The 16,694-nt window shown below is 43.0% G+C and overlaps 1 protein-coding gene across 4 annotated transcripts in view; it reads right to left on the reverse strand.

Annotated features, from left to right (window-relative positions):
• The window catches only part of BEST3 (bestrophin 3), a 45,730-nt gene that overhangs the window by 28,148 nt on the left and 888 nt on the right, over window positions 1–16,694 (reverse strand). For 3 of the 4 annotated variants that reach the window (XM_053256582.1, XM_053256583.1, XM_053256581.1), the window contains exons 2-8: window positions 15,037–15,139; window positions 11,634–11,790; window positions 11,010–11,417; window positions 7,812–7,981; window positions 5,063–5,157; window positions 2,473–2,706; window positions 754–908 (exon numbers count right to left, since the gene is read on the reverse strand). In XM_053256582.1, the coding sequence (XP_053112557.1) occupies window positions 754–908; window positions 2,473–2,706; window positions 5,063–5,157; window positions 7,812–7,963 (636 nt within the window). In that variant the 5' untranslated portion in view covers window positions 7,964–7,981; window positions 11,010–11,417; window positions 11,634–11,790; window positions 15,037–15,139. Of the gene's footprint in view, window positions 1–753; window positions 909–2,472; window positions 2,707–4,608; window positions 4,746–5,062; window positions 5,158–7,811; window positions 7,982–11,009; window positions 11,418–11,633; window positions 11,791–15,036; window positions 15,140–16,694 lie in introns of those variants that run through there. The other variant, XM_053256584.1, reaches the window with a different exon arrangement.

Genomic DNA, 16,694 nt, shown 5'->3' on the forward strand with positions numbered 1-16,694 from the left:
CCAACAGGACACCTTACGGGCGGAAGTACTGTACTGGCTAGCCTGAACCTTTCTGCTCTATGGCGCCCCACAACAATGGTAGGAAGGAAATCTGTAGTTTGGGCCACCACAACTTTGGCCCTCCAGCTGTTTTTGGACCACAACTTCCACCATCCCCAGCCTCAGTGGCCAATAGTGAGGGATGATGGGAGCTGTAGTCCAACAATTGCAGGAGAGTCAAAGTTGTGTAACCCTCCTGTAATCAGTCAGCCCAAGAAGAATCAGGTGACCTACAGAGCCAATGAGGGCCCTGCTGGTGCTATCTAAGAACTGTCCCAGGCTTGGCTCCCAGATTTGTGCATCATGTCACACAGAGTAGCTATCCACACTCCCTTGCCTTGCCTCACTGCCTAATTCCCCAGTGCTGAGTCACCAGCCTGCCCTCAGCCACATCTTCTGCCCTTTTGATTTTCTTCTGTCTACACCAGAACTGACTCCTCAGCTGTAGCCTGGCGTGGAGATGGGCCAAGGCCTGACACCTGAATGTCAAAGGTAGACTATCATCTCTTAGCAGCTGTTTAATGTCTTTGATTTGTTTGTGCAGTTATAGGGATACAGAAGCACAGGGTGAAATCCAATGAATCCATGAAACAATGGACAGGAAAATGTTGGAAAAGTGAAAAATGTTGAAAAATACAGAACAAACAAGTTTAAGTAGAAGCACAGTTGAAGCATAGGTTTTATCCTAACTTTTTACTGTGTTTCCTTACTTACATGCATCAGTGTCTGCAAATCTACGCTGTCTCTGATCCTTCCAACTTTTCGCGCTTTCGCGGCCAAATTTCCAAACCAGATAAACGGGACCCAGTATTTAAGATGGGGAGACTGAAGATTATCAAACATTTTCCTTTCCTCTACTGTCATAAAACCTGTTTAAAAAGAAATAGAGCTACCTTCTAATGTCCCATTTTTAATGAGGGCACATAATCTGAAACAGGGTGTTTATGGGTCTCAAGTTTATATGAATGTAAATGATTCTGAGCACCTAACAGCCTTGAATGTATTCATATAAATATATACTGGCTGACATGCTGCACAAGAGTATGCCGAATTTGCACAGTTTATGCAGATTGTGTTACGTAAGAGGAATCCTGTTGAATTTAATGGGCTTAATCTTGAACATGATTTGCACAATTTTTGTTATTGAGCAACTTAGTGTTATTAGATTGATGTTCTTGAGCACAGTACATCAACCACTGTATTCCCCTTCAAACAGACATATGTTATTAAACCTAGGCCTAAACCGGGAATGGCTAGTTGGTGGCCTACAAACTGGACCTGATCCTTGAAACAGTTTGATCTGTTCCCTTGACTCTACCAAACTTTAATCAAAGTGGGTGACATCCTGACTAATGAAGTGCTTGTGTAAGATGTCATGCTAGTGCAAAGCTGTTGCACAATGCTTTTACACAAGCTGTTCCACTAAGTCTGGAGCTTGCATACCCACATTGCGCTACTACAAGAATGTTTGCACTTGCACAATAGTGGTGTGTACACGTAGCACTTCTTGTTTGTTTGTTTAAGGCATTTATGTACCGCCCTATATAAAATCTCAGGGCAGTTTACAATTTAAACAAATGGCAACTAAAACCAAAAAATCATATAAAACGTATTAAAATTACCAAATATAAAACTTTAAAACATCATAAACTAAAAGCCTGATGAAACAGGTGTGTTTCTAATTTTGTTAGAATTTTGAAAGAGCTGTGTTTCTTATTTGCTCTAAAGGGAACTTTTGCCCAAATTGTGAAATTGTGTGGATTACAGTTTTTTTTTAGCTATATGAGCTTCTTGCGCTAGCGCAACGTTGCTTGTTACACAAGAGCTTCATTAGTCAGGATGTCAGCCAGTGTGTTAAAAAACCACAAAAACTCATGCTTACAATTTCAAAAGAAGCAACATTTATGTCACATGAACTTTATTAAATTGTTATCTCATGTGCATTCTGGACAAGCCAAGTAGCATGGCCAATCACATCCTCCCCACCCAATCAACAGCCTTATACCAACCAGGCACTTGTTTTCTATGTGAAGCTGTTGCTGCTGGGAGATACCAACTTTATTACAGAGCATGCCTCGGCATATATGAGGGAGTCAGATCAGTCCGCCCCTTTGAACAGTGACCATCCTGCTCTAGGCCTCTTCTCTTCCACGTCCTCTTCCACTCTCGTCCCCTAACCTTGTTTCAATCTAGGGAGCATGGGAAGAGGAGGACGATGAATGATGGCAGTGGTGGGGAAGGTGGCATTTGGTGCCCCACCTCAGGATTGGACCACCAGCTCTGCATGCTCTGGGACATCTGCATGCTTCCTAGCCTCCTGCCCCTGAAAGAAAGCACTGTTATCTAGAAAATGGTGGGAGCACAGATAGCTGCACACACATGGCACAGCTCCCAAATACAGTGCCTAGTCTACATGGTTGAATGGTACAGTACCTGCTTCCACCACATGGTCCGTGGTTGGAAATCTTTTATAGACAGCTGTGCTCACTGAACGAAAGATGAGGAGGGATGTTAAATTCACATATCGCATTAGAGTTCTCCTGAGTAAGCGGCCATATTCATCTCTTCCTTCAACAGTACTGGAGATCAAGAACATAAGCCTGTCCGGCCATGGTAGATTGACAAACTGGTTCCACCAGCGGTTAACCACCAAAGTAACGTAGAACCCTGAAAATATTTGAAAAATCTTGATTCATATTTCTTGCTGCAATGCATACAATTTTGGTTTTTCAAAGAATAAGTCTGATGGATCCCCTTCTACCTGAGTTGGCCCTTGCGTGTTACTATGGGGGCAGACACGTCTTTTAAAATTCTTGGTTGACCAGCAGAACCAACAACAGTGTTTTAGCAATGGCTGCTGTCTGCCGTATTTCCCCCTCACAATGTCCCATGTAGCATCACATCATAGAGCACTGTTGCTGCTGTGCACCCACCACCATGGTAAGGAGAGGGTGGCTGGATAGGGCAATCCTCCCCCGGGGACCAGGGCAGGTATCAAAAGTGGGCTCCCTTGGGACCTTAGGCCTTTGGCAGCTACCCAAGCATGCTTTGTGCTGATGCTGGCCTTGATAGCAGGGAAAATATGCCATGATCCTAGTAGTGCACTGCAATCCCATCCTGGGAGTATGGAATACTGTTGTGTGGACATGCCCTCTATGTGTATTTTCAAGATACAGTGTCCACATAATATGAGTATTTTAAAGATATAGCGTGGATATAGTTAATTGATCTAGTTAATTGATCAAACCAGCATGGCATAGTGGTTAGAGTGTTGCAGTAGAACTGGGAAGACCTGAGTTCAAATCCCCATTCAGCCATGAAGCTCAGTGGGTGATTCTGGGCCAGTCATACATCTCTTAGCCTAACCTACCTCACAGGGTTGTTGTGAGGATAAACATAACCATGTACTCTGCTCTGAGCTCCTTGGAGAAAGAGTGGGATAAAAAAATAAATTAATTAATCCACACTAGCATGAGCCAACGGCAAAACTATATAGAATGCCCAAGTCCTTTACCATGACAGCTTAAAATATTAGGATGCTTAGTTCACAGTATGGCCAAAGCCATCAGGAGCAAGTACAAGGGCAAAATTGTATTTCTGTTATCCTAGTATTTGTTTTATGACCATGTGAGTCATCCTGAGAGATTTCTAAACTGAAAAGTGGTAAAATCACCACCCACTTCTTAATATGTCTTAATGATGTTAAAAAGTGGTGATATAAATAAATAAAATCTCACTGATTTTTTTTTTTTAATGGCCGACATGATGTGCTGCAGTAGGTTGGTGTAAGGTCTGCAGGGAGCCTCCAACAGTGCTGGCTTGTTGTGCAGTCAAGTGGGTAAGGAGCGGGAGGGAGAGTGATTTGAGCTTCTCTCCCCTTCCTCCAAAAGGCTTTTCCACTTGCAGAAATATGTTCCCAAGGGTTGTGCACCCCTCAGGAATGTATTTCTGCAAGTAAAAAGGGCTTTTGGAGGGAGGAGAGAGAAGTGCAGCTGGCTTCACCTCCCTCTCCATGCCCACTCGGCTGTGCAATGAGCCATTGCCACAGGCATGCTGGAAGCTTCTGCAGCCCCACAGCCCTTATTATGCTGACCTACTGCTGTGCATCATGTTGGCTATTTTTAAAAAGATCAGTGAGATTTTAGTTATTTACGTCACCACCTTCTAAGATCGTTAAGCTATAATAAGAAGTGGGTGGTGATTTTACTGCAAATTACTAGTTTCCTTTCAGCTCTGGGCAGAACTATATATTACAAGGCAATTTAGAGTTCCTAACCCCAGGTTTGCACCTTCATAACACTAATGGAGGGGGCTTGGGAGGACTGGCAGGCGTTGTGGCAGGAGGGGGGTCCTTTACATTTTCTTGTCTTGTCCCTTGCATGTACCCCCTCTCAGCTGTTTTTAATTTGTGTTCTTTCCCAGCTGGGGTCTGGAATTGCAAGGAAGGCCAATGCGCAGAACGACAGTCTTGGGTGCATTCATAGGGAAGAACCAGAATGGAAAGGGTGGAAAGGATTAAGCACCCCTTTGTCCCATACACTGATATTTGCCTTTGGATAGACTCCTTACCACCAGTGTTCTCTCTAACTTTTTTCATCTGTGTGCAGAATGAGTTTTGTTCTGGGCAGCAGTATCAAGGTAGTGTGTGTGCACGCGCATTCAGAGAGGGGCCTTCCTGATTCATCCTGAGCGGGATCTAAAATTAACTGAGCAGACATTAAAAAATTGTGAGTGCACACATGTGCACATGCCTTAGAGGGAACACTGCTTACCACCACACCCATTCATATTAACTGGACAAAGATAAGTTTCAGAACATGCATTTGCTGAGATAACATATAGTTCTGTCTTGACATGTTTTCCAAGAAAGATGTAAGTAAAGTCCTAATAAAGATATGTTGTGGGTTTTGTCAACGTCTCAAAGCGCCTCAATGTCTCAAACCGCCCAGAGACGTACGTTTTGGGCGGTATACAAATACGTTAAATAAATAATAATAAAATAAATAATGGAATATATGCTTACCAAGCACAAAAGTTACTGGAATTTGTTCTGCATACCTATCACAGTAAATTGACAGCTTTTCAAAGTACCGTTTTTGGCTCCCTGTAAGGAAAAATCTGGAAAGGGGGGAAGGTCTTTTTAATGACTTTGATGTAAGCAGCAAAGGATTTACTATAAAGCACATGATACGGGCAACTAGGAATACTCAGCATTGTCATTTATAGTGTAACAGTTAATAAGGAAACTGATAGGAGTGATTTGCTGTTGTGAGTAACAAAGGCATCCATTACACCAAGACTGACAACTGACTGGGAAATTATTGATGTGTAAAATCAACTATATTATAGAAACTTAGCAACTTATGTTACAAAGACAAATATTTGATTTCTGCATACATCCAATGGCCACACAAAATTGGAAATACAGTTTAGCAAAAACAGGTCTATTTGTATAATTCTCATGCGGAAAATCTAGGAATGTTATTAGTAATCATGAGTTACGCAGGTAGGTTGTGATAGCTATATGCTATATATTCTCACAGCTCCAGCTATGTAAATGTAACTAAGGCAAACATCTTCACTCATAGATAAAGCGCTCAGCTCCAAATCCTAACTCTACACTGAATGCAGCTCCACCTGGAGCCTTTACACACATGGCTTTTGGTTCGAATCTACTCCAGAATGGAGTGTGCCAGTCCACATATTAGCTGCATCGCTGCGATGGCTCTCTGAAATCTGCTTTGTCGCAAACCTGTGACAAGCTTGCAATGATGTATTTCAACAGCGCAGGCATGCTGGAGAGCCTCGCAGTTATCAAGAGCCGCTGGGTCGAACAGACAGGCCCAGCGGTTGCTCCGTCCGCTACCACTGCAGGGTGTGTGTGTCTGTGAGGCCTGCTTGGCTCACCCTCCCAGCCACCACCCCTCAGCCACACACATGGCGGTTTAAATTATGGGGGTAGAACAGAGGTTCGGTGCAGTGGGGTAGCAGCAGGGTGGGCACGGGGTGGCTGCAGGAGCCCCCCCCGGCCATTTGGAGGCCCCCCAGACCTTGGAGGCTATTGGCCAGGGCCCCAAGGTCCAGGGGTAAGAGCGCCTCTGGTGGTCATTGGCAGTAATTTGGGGTTTTAAAAACTCAATGAAGGGGAGTTTGACAGCTATGTTTGGTATGGTCTGCTCTGAGTGATTTGCAATTGCAAGTGTTGGCGGTGGGAGGGATTGTGGCAGATTGGTGAAATTCTATGGAGGGAGTCCAGAATGGGCGGGGGAGGGAGAAATTCCTGAGTTAAACACTTATAGCTTTACATATGCAGAATGGAGACTACAGCTCCGATGTAACCTGAGCCCTTTGTGTCTGAGCTGATTCCATCAGCTGCATTTTTCTTCATGGCAGAGAGGAAGCAATGATTTCTACTTTAAACTTCCCTGCCTCTTAAATGGTCTGGGATGGGGAGGGGGCATGAGGTGATGAAGGCAGTCACTCACAAAGGCAGAGTTAGTGTTCGGGTTGCTTGGCAACTTGTCATGCCAGTCTAGCGGTCTTCCGTAACCAGCTGTCAGACTAACAAAAAACAAAAACAAAAAAAAGCTCTCTCGCCCCCTTCTCTGTGTCGGGCTTCCCTACCCTCCTTTATGAAATAGGGTTGTTTACCCGGTCAAACGGTGACGTGCCAAGAGAGGCAGGAGGCTCCAGTTGCTGGGACAACCCCAGCAATTTCCTCCCAGAAGATAGGAAGAGCTCAGAGAGGTGGGTGATGGCTGCTGGGGGATGGACTGGTGCAGCCCGAGAGACAGCAGAGTGGTGGAGATGGAATCGTGATGATGTCTGCCCCACAGCTGCAGCCCTGTGTAGAAATGCTAGCAAGGGGGGTAGAGTTGGAGGAAAAGAGGGAGGCCAGAGATTGGGTGGCCAATCCACTTGCCTGGCCAAGAGAGAAGGAGCATGCTGGAAGTGGGGAGGAGTGTAGGGCTTTATTTAAGGCAGGGGCTGCCGAGGATGAGGCGATCAGCAGGGACGGGGCTGTTGGTGCGGTGGGCTCCTGGGGAGGAGCACAGATATTTATTCCTGCTGATAGGTGAAGGAGTGGAGTGAATATACTTCCCTCTTCCCCAACTCTGAGACAATGCCCGTGTCTGTAATTTAGTGTGAGAGGGCGTGAAGGTTAATTGGCGAATTCCTCCTCCCTACAAATGGACACTCTGGGATGGGATTGGCTGGATAAAAACCCCGGAGCAAGCAGTGGAAACGTGCACAGGAAACAGATGTGCAGGGATTGCCGACCCTATGTGAACTGTCCATTTAATCCCCCAAATTAAACATCTGCGTATCTGCTGTGAAGATACCCTGCGGCATGAAGCCATGTGTGAATAACTCCCTGGAGTTGAGTTTGATGTAACGTCACAGTTCTGAAGCTGAACTGAACATGTATATCTGAGCAGGATTGCAGTCAAATACAGTGTTTTGCAAAAGGTACAGAACCGATAGTGAATGTCAGTCATAAGCATTGGTTGTGAATGTTGGTTGCAAGTTCTTAGACAGCTGAGCATGTTTAATGGATCGGTAGAGTGTGGCGAGACAAGGGAATTATAGAAAAGTACAACAGTCCAGGAGTGCTCTTATGAACTCCTGTTTATTTCAATGGAGTTTTGTGCAGGAGAATGCTCGGCCACATTATGCTCCCTGTAATTTAGTCTCAAATAAGATTGCAATGAGTAAAAGATTGCATTTGACACTTCAGAGGCAGGATGATTTACAAGACAAAAAATATGTACCTGTACAAAACGCTTATTGATGTATAAAGGCTAGCAAAGAGAAGAAATTCCCTGTAAAGCAGCTTGTAGATGCTTCCTTTCCACTTGATAAGCAGTCTGTGAAACCCAAAGAAGGTGGCATTTGCAACTTTACTGGAATAGGTGACTGTCATCTTCTCTGCTGTTTCTTTCTGGAAAAACAGAAAGCCAACACACAACAGAAAACCAATAATATTTTATGTAGAATATTGACTTGAATGTACACCATCACAGTTATCTATATGAATTGTGTCATCAGCTGTCTGTTTGGATAGGATGGTGTGATTTCAGTGGGCACAGCCTTGTCTTTTTCAAGCTCTTTTGCACAACCACAAGGGATAGAAACAGGTGGAGTTAAAAAAAATGCTGTAGATGGATTCTGCAGCAGACATCAGATCCTGCAGTTGTATGGAAATCCTGCTGATAGACAGAATGCACACAGCCTTACTCATCCCCCAGTAATAGAAACCTAACAAGCTATTAGTAATGATGCTGCATTACATACAGGGGAGCCAATACACCTTTTAAACATCACTGCTTTGAACTTCTACTAGAAGTTCAACATGCTCAGAATGTGAGTTTCTCTCTGTGGTAGGTAGAATCTGCAGCTGGAGGAATAAACAATTTCCAAATCAAGACAAAAATTCCATTAGTGGGTCCGCTTGTTGAAACATTTTTGGAGGATTGGTAAGGATTAGGATCCAGAGTTAGTAAGATTGGTAAGGATTAGGATCCAGAGTTAGAAAATGTATTAGCTTTGTTTTTATTGGCAGTATACATGTAATAAAGACATTGGCTGCAATTTTGCTTGTACTTACTCATAGTAGGGATGTGCCCAAAATGGATTTTGTGTTCTGTTTTGAGCTCAAAACAAAATGCAAAATGGCCAAAATGTTTTGTCGGAACAACAGTTGAACTAGCTGTTTTGATGGAACAAACTCAAAATGTTTTAGGTGTTTTGGCCATAGGGAACAATGGGGAAATTCAAAACACCCCATTGTTCCCCATGGTGTCAGTAGGGCATGGTTGGTGCTACCTACCACCTAAACCACAAAAGAAATGAGCAGGTGGGTGATTTTTTTAACATGTTTAACCTGTCCCCCAAACCCATATAGAATCCTATAGGGGGTTGGGGTGGGGAAGGTTAAAAACCTGTTAAAAACTGCCCGTTTTGAGTTTCCTCATTGTTCCTTATGGCTGGAACAAGCTGCATTCACAGAGTGCACTGCACACAAGTTTTGCATTGCAATTTGCAATGCATTTTGCAACTCTGCCTTGAAACACACTGCATAAGCACACAGTAAAAGGGAATATGTCCCTCCCAACACACATTTCAAACACAGTTCAAAAATAGCTGAAAAAGAATCACTGACCCAGAATCCACGGCCAGCCACAGTGCCTGCGCTGTAGTAACATCATTACTCAAATTGCTCTCTCTCACACAATTATGACTCCTTACATTACTTCCTAACATTGCAACACTTGCCACAGCAGCACCCTTAGCAGCAAGTATAGCTATAAGCTCAACTAGAGCAACTTCAGCCACATTTGACCGAGTACACCTTGGTGTGAAGATTGCAGAGCAGACCAGAGCAGTAAGCGAAGCACAAGTTAGTCTCAAGGCCAGACATAGAGCTCATCACAGCATTCACCAAGAAATATTACACACACACACACACACACACACACACACACACACACACACACAGCTGCCACTGTCCATTTCTTGCTACAACACTATCTCACAAACAAAACAAACCACAACTCAAGGAAGGCAGACACCCAGGTTCTGAGATCCAGCAAAGCTTATTATACTCAGTGCTGAGAAAAGAAAACCACAAAATCAAACCTGCCTACCTCCTCTCCTGATGTAACCTCTTCAAGAGAGGCACAAGGGCTCTCTCTGCTTCCCAGTCCCTTTGAATAAATTTTGAAATTTCCTCCTTTTGTTTCCCCCCTCCCTCCTGTCAATGGGAGCACAGTTGCCCATGACAGCACTTGATTTGTATGATAACAAGCCAACCAAGAAGCAAGGAGATTGCAAGCAAATTGGAAGCCAGTGCCAAAAAACCAATCAGCAAGGGAAAAAACAGGCCACCCAATTGGTGCTCGAAAGGTTGAAAGAGTGAAACAAAGTTGTTCTGTTCTGAGATCAAAACAGGCCCTTTAGAGCAGGGCTGCCCTCCTGCAGATGTTGGCCTACAACTCCCATAATCTCTGGCTATTGGCCACTGTGGCTGGGAATTATGGGAGTTGTAGTCCAAAAACAGCTGGGGGGCCTAAGTTGAGCAGGGCTGATTTAGAGGATGTTCTGTATTGAGCTCGAAACACTCGAAACAGCCTGTTTTGAGCCGAAACGTTCTGCCACCCCAAGTCCCCACTAAAGTCTACAGAAATTAACCACACATCATGGATGTCATGATTGTAACTTGGGCCCCAATCCACGGGGGGGGGGAACCTAGCATTTTAGCACTGAACTATCGATAGGAAACACCTATATTGGGCAGCAGTGATACAGGAAGATGCTGAAAGGCATCATCTCATACTGCACAGGAGATGGCAATGGTAAACCCCTCCTGAATTCTACCAAAGACAACCACAGTGCTCTGTGGTTGCCAGGAGTCAACACCGACTCGACAGCACACTTTACCTTTATGGATTATTGAATTCTCATTTTATCTATTCCAAGAGTTCTAAATTAATATTAAAATCAAAATCCTATATTAAAAATAATGACTGAACTGTAATATAAAATGTATATTTAAGGTTAAATCCTATCATCCTTCCCTTGGCAGCAAAAAAAAGGCAACCCAGATGAAGTGGCCATATAATATTCTTGAAAAATGTTTGATATTTAGCAAGTCCTGAGGGAAATGGAATTCCTCCATCATGAATGTCAGCCACCAATAATGCATGTGCATCTCTGAACCTGGGTGTAAGTCTTACATGCATAGCGGCTATCCCAGTATTATAGATGATGAAAAAAAGATATAGCAGTAGAGATACAACAACTGTATCTAAGTGTTTTTCACCAGGTCTATGTTCGATTACACAGTCAGGTCTGCATTTTTTTTAATCTATCAAAATTAACTGTGCACATTATGAAGCATTTTAAGAAATCAGCTACAGGTTAACTTCAGTATAAAGAGATGCCAAAATTAAAATTCTATGTACACTGACCTGCTATAGTGATTAAGCCACAGATTACAATGTTGGGCCTTCTGTGTTCCTGCAGGGTTCCCAGTGAAGGAGCATTCTGGTCACTTTGTTCTCCTCTTCACCTTAGGCACACAGCCTATCAGGGCTTTAATTGCTCTGGAGCTCTCACAGGAGTGGACTGACAAGCACAGGGGTTAACGTGTCTTTCCACTTCTGGAAGCCTGTTTTTGCCAAGTTCCCCACTGCTGTCAGTTACAGCAGGGAACAAACGCAAGCAGCAGCTGCTGATCTGGCTCTTTTCTCATCTATAATTATCACTCCACTTGTTATCCATCCATAGGAGGACCCCTTTGGTCTGAATGAGGAATCATCAACATTATTTGCATCAAACTTGTGAATGTTGGCTTCATTCCTTCTGCCCTTTGCCTGCTGGAGAAGAGAGCAACTTCAAAAAGGTGATTCAAGCATTGGTGCTTTGTTGAGAAGAGAATGAGAGTCAAAATAATTAAGTGTACTTTTGGTACACTTTTTTGGTACACTTTTTTGGGAACACGTTTTTGGCTGTGAGCTGAAGAGCTCCATGAAGCGCAAAAACTTGTGTAATCTAACCAAGGGAAATTGGACTAATAAAAGGCGTTGCCTTACCTATATTCTCTATCCTGAAGATGATCTGTGTGCATGTCTACTACCTCCTATGAGTAGCTGAATCGCCACAAGAATTTTGTGATACATATGAAGACTGTACAATAAGAGACAAGATATACAGGTGGTCTGGAATTCTGTGCTTTAAAAGTCCCAGATTCTGTAAACAGAAAATACAAACTTGAAAATTAGAACAAATTGTGGATTTACAATTTACACTATTCAGCAGTCTACATTAGTGTCATTAATGCTATACATGCGTAACATGCTTTGATTTGGTTTATTCAGGAGTTTTGTCTGAGGAATTAGGAATCATGTCACACATTTTTCTCAGCCTGGAAAATGAGAAACGTGGGGGTGTGTGACCTGTGGGGCGAAATGTTTGAGGCAGGGGTAGCTCAGTCCTTGGAAATGTGTGAAACTAATTATTATTATTATTATTATTACATTTATATCCCGCTCTTCCTCCAAGGAGCCCAGAGCGGTGTACTACATACTTGAGTTTCTCTTTCACAACAACCCTGTGAAGTAGGTTAGGCTGAGAGAGAAGTGACTGGCCCAGAGTCACCCAGCTAGTTTTATGGCTGAATGGGGATTTGAACTCGGGTCTCCCTGGTCCTAGTCCATCACTCTAACCACTACACCACGCTGGCTCTCACCTCACCTCTCACCTCACGCCTGTCTCTAATGAGACAGGGTGGCTGAGAATTTCATTAGGGCCCAAATCTGTAATGTAGAGTAGAACTTTAAGAAGTGTTAATGGGCATTTTAATTTGATTTATTAATGTTTTAATTGTTAAAATTTCTTGATTTTATTGCTGTAAACTGCCTTGAGACTTTGGTAGTGGATGGTATACAAATATGTTAAACAAATAAACAAACTGAATAAACAGAATAAGATGAATAATTTGGTATGGTAAATGTGCGGGCTTAGTCTGAAACATGATGAAGTCGCTGCATACTCAGCCTAGTTTTCTTGGCTTAACTAATGACCTGGGACAGTAGGTGAACTACTTTTCAAATGTTAGCCGGTATCATTCATTCTGAATGAACATGTAGACTGCAGTCCAGCAGGCTGAATCTACATGCACAGCCACAGATGGGCTAACGAGGCTTTGCTGTCAGCTTGCTGCCAGTGAAAATCCTTGCACTCAGAGACCTCAATGCAATGTGAGCAATCCATGCACAGATTTGCTGTAGTGAACAGGACTACTGCAGGGAGGGGAGGCATCCAGTTCAATATCTGGAATGCCCTTGCAGAGTTCTACTCCCTGCTGCACCACCTAAGAAACAATGTTTATCATTTGGTGGGGGGCTGAAAAGTTGTGAGGTGAAGGAGTAGGAAGTAGATTCCATCCAGACTCAGAACAGATGCATTCCTTCCCTTCTGCCTATGCTTGGTGATCAGCACCTGATCAGCACCTAAACCCTGAGAGGTTATCATATTTTAGAAGAGGACGCTGTCCTCTTCTAAAAGACAGGGCCTTTCAGTGCAGCAGCAGGTGCACAGCCTCTTGTTGGATTAGGGCCATGCTCTTTTTGCTCAAGGGTCACAGTGGCTGCTTGATCAGATCTTGGCAGCCCCTAAAAAAACACTGGCTTCTCAAGAGTGAACTGCTCTCAGGAAGCAGAAAGCCTGGCCAGATATGCACACATTAAGAAGTGTTGTTGCAGGCTGTGGGATTTACTCAGAAGTACATACAAGCCACCTAATGGCACAGCAGGGAAATGACTTGACTAGCAAGCCAGAGGTTGCCGGTTCATGACCCCGCTGATAGTTTCCCAGATTATGGGAAACACCTATATCGGGCAGCAGCGATATAGGAAGATGCTGAAAGACATACATCTCATACATATTAAAATATGTTAAATAAATAAATACTGCATGGGAGATGGTAATGGTAAACCCCTCCTATATTCGACAAAATCAACCACAGGGCTCTGTGGTAACCAGGAGTCAACACGAACTCAACAACACACTTTACCTTTACATACGCTTAGAATCCTTTCCAGAGATTGTCAGGAAACATTTGTTCCAAAGTAGTCTCATGGAAACTGCCAGTAGTTTCCCCACTACTGCACTGGGCAAGCTGTGTAAGGTAGGCTTCAAACACTGAGAATAAGGTAAACTAGCCCCAAATATATGGTGGATGCACAAATATTGGAAGGCCTTGATAAAAATGTGGTTTGAGCTTTAGCAAGTCTTGAGGAGAAGGAATATTTTCATTATGGGGGTTAGTGTTGGGGATAAAAATGAAGTATTCTTTCAAAGGAAGCTTTAGGATCTATACTCCGACCAGCCATAATTTCCCAGATATTTGCACAAGCTCTTACGATTGTGTATGCATGTGTAAATTTATGTCTGTAATATTCACAGGAGTACAAGGGATACAACTTAATTTGGTTGACTGCAGAAATAAGTTCAACATAATACAGTGGTCCCTCGACTTACGAAGTTAATCCGTTCCGAATGCAAGTTCGTAGGTCGAAATTTTCGTAAGTCGAAAAGCGCACCCACGGAGGTCTGGAAACATTCGTAAGTCGAGGAAACCGCATCTAAAAATTAGTAAGTCGAGGAAGCCGCATCTAAACCAGCAACGACTTCCGGTCATTTTTGTCGTTCGTAAGTCGAAAACTTCGGATGTCACGTAGTTTGTAAGTCGAGGGACCACTGTACTAGACTGCATGAGTGAACTATTACAAGGTTTGTCAGCTTTTGTGTGTGTGTGTTTGTTTGCATGTCAACACACCTTGTCTGATCATATTTTTAAAAAATTGTTTCATGGGAAAAATCCATACAATGAGGATTTCAACGATAATTCTATTTGAAGGATAATTCCAAGACCAAAGGTAGATTTTATTTATTATTTATTATTAAAACTTTTATACCGCCCTTCCAAAAGGCTCAGGGCGGTTTACATTACATTTTATCAAAGCTTGAGAGTTTTTCCTCCCCAACAGCACCAAAACCTTTTCTTGACTCTTTGGCTAATGTTGACAGTATCTTAATAATGGATAATGGACAGAGCAGTATCAGGTCTTTTTCAAGGATGCTCTCCAATATTCTTAGCTTATGTAATGAGATAGGTAGTACTGTTGGCTTTGTGCTGATTGTCTCACATATGTCATATGAATTTTACATTACAGGGGGAAAAGACATGTGTCTAGCTAATTTGTACTTGTGAGAATACAAATTATGGGAGATGGGCAGGGCATATTCCCCAGCTAGGGAGATTCCCCTACTTAGCGGGGAATTAGCAGATTTAGCAGATGCTTGCAATGCATATATATATATAGAGAGAGAGCAACCTCTCAGAGTCTGTTTATTCCTTCCACAATATTCCCCATGCGTGGGTGGAGGGAAAAGGGGCAGGACAGTAGTGAGCATGAATGCAGTGCTACTTACAGATCCAGAAAGCATGGAATCTACAGGGTCAATTTCCTTCTTCACAGTTTTTGAAAATGGTTGTTGTTGATGGTGATAGCAGTGGTGGCAGTGGCGGCAGCAGCTGAAAAGTGTGATACCAAGTTAAAATGCACTGTTAAAGTATATGGGATATAACTTGTGATTCATCTTGTTGATTCATTGTACAGGATATATCTTGTGATTGCTGCCCTCGGTATTAGGGGGTATCTTTCATCAAAGATCAAACCAATTTAGGATATTTAAAAATGCCATTTTTTTTGCATTTTATCTCATTCTATTAGGCCTGCTTGAACCTGGCAGCAGTGGGGAGAGAAATGCTATCAGCTGAAACAGGGGTTCCAAAGCTTGGGTTCTCGGAGGCCATTGTGGCTGAGAGAGGATGATGTGAATTGTCCAACAAATCTGGCACTGCGAGCAGAGCACATTCTGGCTCCAACTAAACCCGAGGGATAGTAGCACCAATTTGCCTGAAGGAGGTTGTGATCCACACAACGTCTGTATTTAAGAGACTGATTACAGCTGCAGTTTTAGTCTGGATAAATTCAGACACAGCAGCATGTGGTAGTTTCTGGGTGGCACAACCAGGAGCTTTTACAGACGGCGACTATACCACAACTTTACTTTGGGAGGGTGGGTGTGCACAGCGCTCACATATCTGACAGATATTCCCTTTAGTCCGTGACATATTTCAGAGAGCACTTCACACACGATTTGGGTTTCCCCTCCGTATTGGAACCAACTTAGCCTGATTTATGTCTGGTGTAAAGAAATCATCTTTTTGCATTGGAGTATGTATTAAGCCCTGAACTCACAGTAAAGCCTCAAGCCTGCTGTGCTGTCTGAAAAAGCTCCAGGAGTCTTGTAACACTGTAAAGACTAACAGATTTGCTAACTGTTATGGTAAGAGCTTTCATGGGGCCTAGTGTACACTTAGTCAGATGCATGAAGTGTTATTTTCAGCCATTGTGTGTGTGTGTGTGTGTGTGTGTGTGTGTTTGTGTGTGCGTGCATGCATGCAAGCAAGTGTGCAAGCATACACACTCATGGGTACAGGGGGAAATTATAAACATTGCACCCCAAAGGCTATGCAAATGTATAGAGGTATACCCTGTGATGTTTCTATTACTTTAGTAGTGTTATATATATCATATATATCATTCATATATATGATATAACAAATATGTATATACTGCTTTTCAACAAAAGTTCCCGAAGCGGTTTACATAGATATAAATTCAAAAAATGGCTCCTTGTCCCCAAAAGGCTCACAATCTTATCTGTATACATTTGAATTTTAAAAGTCCACAAAACTTCATAGTCTGATGATGAAGTGGGTGCTAGACCACAAACACTTCTGGAACAAGAAATCTGCTAGGCCTCAGTGCTGCAAGACACTCTTTGTTGCAAAAGGTGAACACATTCACTTGTCTGGACTATGTATTACAGTCATGCATACAGCATGCACACACATGTACATGTTTTTGTGTGGCTGACTATATGCGTTCATTTTAAAAATGAACCTGGGTACAGGCCCCGCAAATGTAGGGTACAGGTTGATCTTATGTTCTTATTCTCTCCAAACTGGGTGAGTGGGCAACAAAATGGCAAATGCGGTTCAGTCAGTGTTGGCAAGTATA

The sequence above is a fragment of the Hemicordylus capensis genome, chromosome 5, assembly GCF_027244095.1.
Source record: "Hemicordylus capensis ecotype Gifberg chromosome 5, rHemCap1.1.pri, whole genome shotgun sequence".
Lineage (NCBI taxonomy): Eukaryota > Metazoa > Chordata > Lepidosauria > Squamata > Cordylidae > Hemicordylus > Hemicordylus capensis.